Source organism: Castor canadensis, chromosome 4 (assembly GCF_047511655.1).
Source record: "Castor canadensis chromosome 4, mCasCan1.hap1v2, whole genome shotgun sequence".
NCBI classification, from domain to species: Eukaryota; Metazoa; Chordata; class Mammalia; order Rodentia; family Castoridae; genus Castor; species Castor canadensis.
Window position 1 is genome coordinate 14,767,334 of NC_133389.1, and position 6,968 is coordinate 14,774,301.

Below are 6,968 nucleotides of genomic sequence, written 5' to 3' on the forward strand. Positions count from 1 at the left end.
TTTAACGTAGGCTGGATAGTCCCCCCTAATTTAACCAAAATATATCTACTTAATTGTTCAACTGAACTTGGTGTAATTGAGGATATCTAAATACTTGTTTCTTCTTGAAAATATCCTAATTGTTTTTTTGAGACAAGGTCTCAAAGTCCTCCTGCTTCAGTCTCCCAAGTGCTGGGATCATAGGCATGTTGCTACCATGCCTGACATGAAAAATACCTTAATTTTTAATTAAAATTAAGTGTATATTTTAATATTCCTGATATAATTTCTTTTATTTTAAGATTTGAGAAGCGAATTTATATTCCTTTGCCGGAAGCACATGCTCGAGCAGCAATGTTTAAATTGCACTTGGGCAGCACTCAGAACAGTTTGAAAGAAGTAGACTTCCAGGAACTTGGGAGGAAAACTGAAGGCTATTCAGGAGCAGATATAAGTATCATTGTACGTGATGCACTTATGCAGCCTGTTAGAAAAGTTCAGTCAGCTACTCATTTCAAAAAGGTAAGCAACCTTAAAATATCTTTTCATATATTTTTAAAATCAAGTTTCAAGACCATCATTGGTTTATGTTCAAAGAAGTTGGAAAGATTTCAGTGTTATATAATAATATAATGTGTTTACATAGTAGACATTTCTGTTCCATTGAAAATAAATTCTCTAATAAAGCTGATTTATTAATAGCCATTATTAATAGTCTGTACTGTTGTAAGTTTTTCTATGGAATAACTTTTGAAGTAATTTTGCATTATTTTGGTGTAAGTAAGAAATATAAATGTAAATGTAAAATTTATAGTTGTAAGGCTGCTTCTGATGAATCTAGAGCAAACTTGAGCCCAATCTGGTGCATTTATAGCTCACGATCAAACTAAAAATAATATAAGCTACTATCTTTTAGACATCCACATTGTCTGGCACTGTGCTGTCCTTTATCTTATTCCATTTGAAGTTCTCAGAAATGACAAAAGGTGATACGTGTAGCACACCACCTGTTGGTAGTTAATCTGGGACTTGACTTGAATGCTAACACAGTTTGCCCCCACATTTTACAAATAGAATGGAGCACAAGTGTATTTGTCCATAGATGAGGTGTACTTCAGAATCTCAAATTGCAACCATTCTGCTGTTCTGCCTTTCCTATGCACTGATTTGCCTGCATGAATGTGTTACACATGTGGCTGAGATATACTTTTATAACTTTTTTTGGGACAAGGTCTCACTATGTATCTCAGACTGGCCTCAACCCCAAATGCTGGGTTTAAGTCTATGGTTTTGAGATAACCAACTTTACGTAACAATAGCTTTCCTACTTTTGTTTAAGGATAGCAACATGTAACATTATTTACAGTAATACATGTGAAAATCCTGAAAAACTATTAGAAACCTAATAGTTTTTGATAAGACTACGCTATATAAGACTAATACGTCATGACTAACTTACATATATATGCCTATCATATACCATAATATTTTTTTAAAGTTAAGAGCTTGAACTAAAAATGCAATTTGCTTAATATATGTTTATTTGAGCGAATTAAGTTGCTTATTTAAGGCTCATTTTTATCTCTAAAATGGGAACAACACTACTTTGAAGTGCTTTTGTCTTTAAACACCAGTCATGGGTGCCTGAATATTTCTCATCCCTTTTTCAGCTATTTTGTTACCGAGAGAAAGAGTCTCAGAATTAAGTTTATACCACAATCACAATATTTTCTCTTCAATTTTCTTCACCACTTAGAGACTATAAATTCTTAGGAATTCATCCTTTTCTTACTCAGAATTTATTAATCAGTTGTATATATAACTACCAGGGTCCCCTTACGACTGTGAAGCCAGTTCCTTGTTAGTAGCATAAAGGTAAAGCAACCAGATCATTTTTAATGTTATAGTTACTGATTCATATAAATTTTACAAAATAATGGGTTTCACTGTAACATTTCCATACATACATATGTTGTGCTTTGCAGTCAAATCAGTTTTAACACTAGAGTTTTGTTTACCAACTATAGTAAGCATCTCTGTGGCTCTATCCTTTTCTCTGTTTTTAAGGCTATTTCACTTAGCATGAACACACAAAAAATTAGCAAGAACACGTTTGTCTGTATTTAATTTACTTTATTTATGAAATGTCTAAAATACTAATCCAGCCCCGAGTTAAACTAGAAAGTAAAAGCTAAAAACGACAAAAATCCCTGACTTCATGTAGCTGAAATTTTTGGGAGGAAAGGCAGACATACATACGTTAAGTAATCTGAGAAGGTATACGTACTTGTTAAACTGAATATGTATATGTACATAATTAGTATGTGCATAAAGCAAACTGAGAATGTGTATACTAATCCTGAAATAAAATTGATCAGTATAAATCAGCCCCAATTTGATATAGATTTATTGCCATCTAAATATTTGCCTGTGACTTTGTTACAAAGGCTCTTTTTTCTGAATATTGTATAAATTTTTTATTTTAAACAAGTTATCCACTATAAAATGTCACAGACATTACTTAGCATTTTATTTTGTACCTATATTTAAAAGAGTTTTTGTTAAAAGAGACATAAAGACTCATAATTTCAGACTAATGCCTCCAAATTCCACAAGTTGGTTAGCCATGGGAAGTAGAACAACTTCTGAGTACTTTTTAATACATCTGATTTTAATCTCTACGATTACTACCACTTAATAAGCATTAGAGGAAAAAGGGAAATGTAACTGTTTCTCTTCTTTTTTTAAAAAACTCATCCCCCATCATATAATTTGTTGTAAGACATTCAAAATACAGAAAAGCATCCAAAAAAAACTAAAATCAACCGTAGTCCATTCATTAACCCAAGGATAAATACTTGTTGTATATTCTGTTATTTTCAGAAGAAAATATTTTTTGCAACATAAAAATACATTTCCAGCTTTCCTAATAATAAGTTTTAATACCTGTTTATTCAAGTAGCTATTTCAAGTTATTGTTGATTGCAGGTTCAGGGACCTTCCCGAGCTGATCCTAATGCCACTGTAGATGACCTGCTGACACCCTGCTCTCCAGGGGACCCTGGTGCCATTGAAATGACGTGGATGGATGTCCCTGGAGATAAACTTTTGGAGCCAGTTGTTTCCATGGTTTGAAATTTTATTTTTAGGAAATATTTTAAACCACTATACTTTGTAATTTGTCAAAGATAATGTTTTGATGTACGTAAGATTTGCTAGGAAAAGCTAATATGATCAGAATGTTTACTTAGTACTATTGAGTCACTTCAAAGTTGTAAAGATTAATTGAGCTTAAAATGCAAAGCCAGTTATCTTTAAAGTGTTTCCTTAGGCTGCCAGACTTTTAAATGAAAAGGCAATTAAAAAAATACACACTTATGACTAAATACTCACATATATTCTACAAGTTATTGTCAAGACCTAACTAAAAAAGTAGGATTAGGAAAAATGTTTCTCCTGAATTTCACATTTTAAAAAATAAATCCTAATGCTTGTATTACAGTATTCATAAATGGTGCCTTTCTGTTTTAGTTCTTTAGGCTCCACAGGAAGTTTAAATAATGTAGGGCTTTAAAATTTTAACTGAGGATTTTTTTTTTCCTCAAGATATTTAACTTAATTTTAACTTAATTTTCAAAATTTCTGCTGAAGCTTATGATTTTCAGAGAACTTAATGGTAGATTTAACAGTTACTTTCAGAGAAGAAACTTAAATGATATGTAGATGTAGGTACATAGACATGTATGTTCACGTGTGTGTAGACCCACAAATAGACATATATTTATGTGCTCATTGTAATGCTCATCTGAGAAGTTACTCAGAAATTCCTTTTTGTTTCAAGTGATTATTTTTTAATCATGTACCTCACTTCTTTTTTGGGGGCGGGGCTCAACCACTTAAGCCACACTTCCAGCCCCAATAGATTATTTTGTTTTTTAAGTTTTTGTATTCTGATCTGGCCAACTGACTCAAGTGGTAGAGCTCCTGCCTAGTAAGCACGAGGCCCTGAGATCAAGCTCCAGTACCGCCAAAAAAAAAAAAAAAAGTTTCTGTGTTCTGTCTAGCTTTGAAGGATTTACAATAACTTATAGTGGTTCCTGTTATCATTTGCCATACCATTTTACAGAACATACTCATTTTGGGTTTGGGGATTTTTCTTTGTGCATGTTTTATTGTGGTTTGGTTTGGTCGGACTGGGATTTTTGAGGCATGGTCTTGTCAGGCTGGCTTCAGACTCTATCCTCCTGCCTCTGCCTCCTCAGTGCTGCTATTACAGGCATGCACAACCATTTCCATTCATTTTTAAATTTCTGATACTAGCATATTTTCTTACCATTTCAATCTTCTAATTTTTAAGAATTCTGGTTAATTGATTTCAAAAATAATATTCTACTTCACTTCAGTTGGACTTACAGAAATGAATTTTTGTATTAAAATGTAATAAAATTCAGTAAGTGCAGTTTGAAATTTTACAACAAAATATATTTCTATGGTTTATATGGGAAGATTTAAATAATTTATAGAATTTTAATATTTTGTAAAGTACATTTTTATAGATTTTAGGATAATTGATAAGGTGGATTTATTATGTTTCTTGATAAGTCTTTGATTTTCAAAATTTTATGCTTCACAGATTTTCAAAGAACTTTGTAGCAAAATTACTAATTTTTTTGTAGGATAATTACCATATTCCTTTTGAATTGCACTTAGTAGGAAAACTGAATTCTTGTTTATGGAAAACAGGTAAGGCCAAGAATGAGATCCTGACTGCGTTCTGGAGGTTCTTGATCCTCAGCTAATAGGATTGTACTTACTGTACATAGTGAGGAGTGATTGGAAGGTCTTGATCAGGACAAGGGAAGAAACCAGAAGTTTCTACACAAAGGAATGACGTGGCCAAAGATGTCCTTTAGGAAGAATAAGTGAATTTATTGCCAGTAGCTTACGGCACACTGCAGATACTCATTAGGTTAATGATAACAATGCGATGAGTTTTGTTTTATTTAATCTACTATTAATATCCCTCTTCCTTTCTGTTCTCTGGCAGTGGGATATGCTGCGGTCCCTGTCTAGCACAAAACCCACAGTCAATGAACAAGACTTGTTGAAATTAAAGAAGTTTACAGAAGATTTTGGACAAGAGGGCTGAACCAAAGACAGCAAGGAAGACATTTACCATGTGTATTCCTTTCTTTCCTAGATACTTTTCGCATTTCCTGAATGGCATTCATTATTTCCAATACAACTCTTTTACCACGGGGAGCGCACATCTCACTTCTGAGTTCTGAGTTCCTTTATGTTTTATATTGTACTTTTTCTCTATTACCTGTTAAATGCTCCAGTTAACAAAAATTGTACAATAGTGGGTTTTAAGGAAATAAACGATATGTGAATGGCATAAAATTAGAAATTACACAGCAAAAAGTATTAAATATTGATTGACAAATGCAAAGAGCATTTATCTTTTTTTTACTAAAATGAAATAGGGCTTTATATTTTGAAAAAATTTCTTAAACATTCATATCAATGTGACATTTATATACTTTATTAAAAATTTAAAATGATAGAATCTTGACTCTCAGGGATGGGCAGTAAACAACAAAGAGCACTGTGATTGGTTGAGAATGATTTTGATTGTCTTATGTAAAGCCAGTGCTGACTTTTTAATAGATTGTTTTGTTTTGATTTGGTTTTTTTTCCTGTGGAGATTTAAGTAATTCCTTTAAAGGCAACAAACTTTTATTACATGGTACCTTCCATTGTGCAATCTCAAGAGAAAGATTTTCTAAATTAAGCATTGTCTTTACCTTAAAGAAAAAAATTGTCTATTTCAGTGTCTTTTTGTAGCAAGATTGACCAAAACAGGTGGTAAATAATTTTTAGAATATCTGTCATATGAGATACTGTAATGGGAACCTTTGCTAATAAGATAATGACCTCCCTTTGGATTATGGGACATTTTTCAGTGTGTGATATGGGTGTGTGTATGTACATATATAGATATATATATGTGTGTATAATTTTTTTTAAATGTAGAATAGAAAGAGTCTTGTCTTTCATCTTTTAAATTCAGGGAACAGTTTGTCCTGGCTACACATATGTTATCAGTGGGATGCTTTACAAAGCTTTAGAAATGAACTTATGTCTCATTGAATAATAAAGCATAAACATGGTGTTATGTTATTATAATGTCTTTCAAATAAATGATCTCTGAGTTGTACATTTTAGCATCGACACTAAGTTGTGCCTTGATTATACATGCAAAAACTTACTAAACTAGCTAGAATGAGGTGTATTCTTTAATTGCTGTAAAGTTCTACCTTGCAAATTCTATACAATAACTTGCATTTCAAAGTATATTTGCACATTTTGCATATTATGTTATATGGTTGCCTTTGGGTTTTCTGTACAGATTGTTGATATTCAGTGGAAATCATAGGCTTGAAATAATGCTGTTCTTATATGAAGTAAATTGATATAACCTGCTATTGGCTGTATTCTTTGTACTTCTTTATTTTAGGACCTTCAGTATAGGAGACAATATTATCTAAATTGGTTAGATACAAAGAAGCTATGTAAGATTATTGAATATTTACACAAAAGAGCTGAGTGTTGTGACCTCGTGCCTGTAATCTCAGCACTTGGGTAGCAGATGCAGGAGGATCATGAGTTCAAGGCCAGCCTTGACTACATAGTAAATAGACCCCGAATCAAAAACAGAACAAAAAAACCCAAAGCCAAACAAGATTAAGGAGTATATACATAATAGTTCTGTTTTTCAACCAATTTTATATGAAGATTGGAAATCAACCTGACAGACCAACATGGAATTCTTAGTGAATATAATAATTTATATATTTTTATCTGTTTATTAGCCTCAGAATTATATAGTATTGCTAATTATATAATTAGGAAAGTTAATATATTATACTTGTATATAATTGAAAGACAAATTTTTATGAGTCCAAAATTCAAAGAAGGATGCTACT

The 6,968-nt window shown here is 32.0% G+C and overlaps 1 protein-coding gene across 1 annotated transcript in view; it reads left to right on the forward strand.

Annotated features, from left to right (window-relative positions):
* Vps4b (vacuolar protein sorting 4 homolog B) overlaps nucleotides 1-6,465 on the forward strand; it is a 28,901-nt gene extending 22,436 nt beyond the window's left edge. Inside the window, exons 9-11 of the mRNA XM_020175298.2 lie at nucleotides 282-501; nucleotides 2,968-3,108; nucleotides 5,027-6,465. Of these exons, the coding sequence (XP_020030887.2) occupies nucleotides 282-501; nucleotides 2,968-3,108; nucleotides 5,027-5,128 (463 nt within the window). The 3' untranslated portion in view covers nucleotides 5,129-6,465. The remainder of the gene's footprint in view (nucleotides 1-281; nucleotides 502-2,967; nucleotides 3,109-5,026) is intronic.
* The last annotated feature ends 503 nt before the right edge of the window (nucleotides 6,466-6,968 follow it).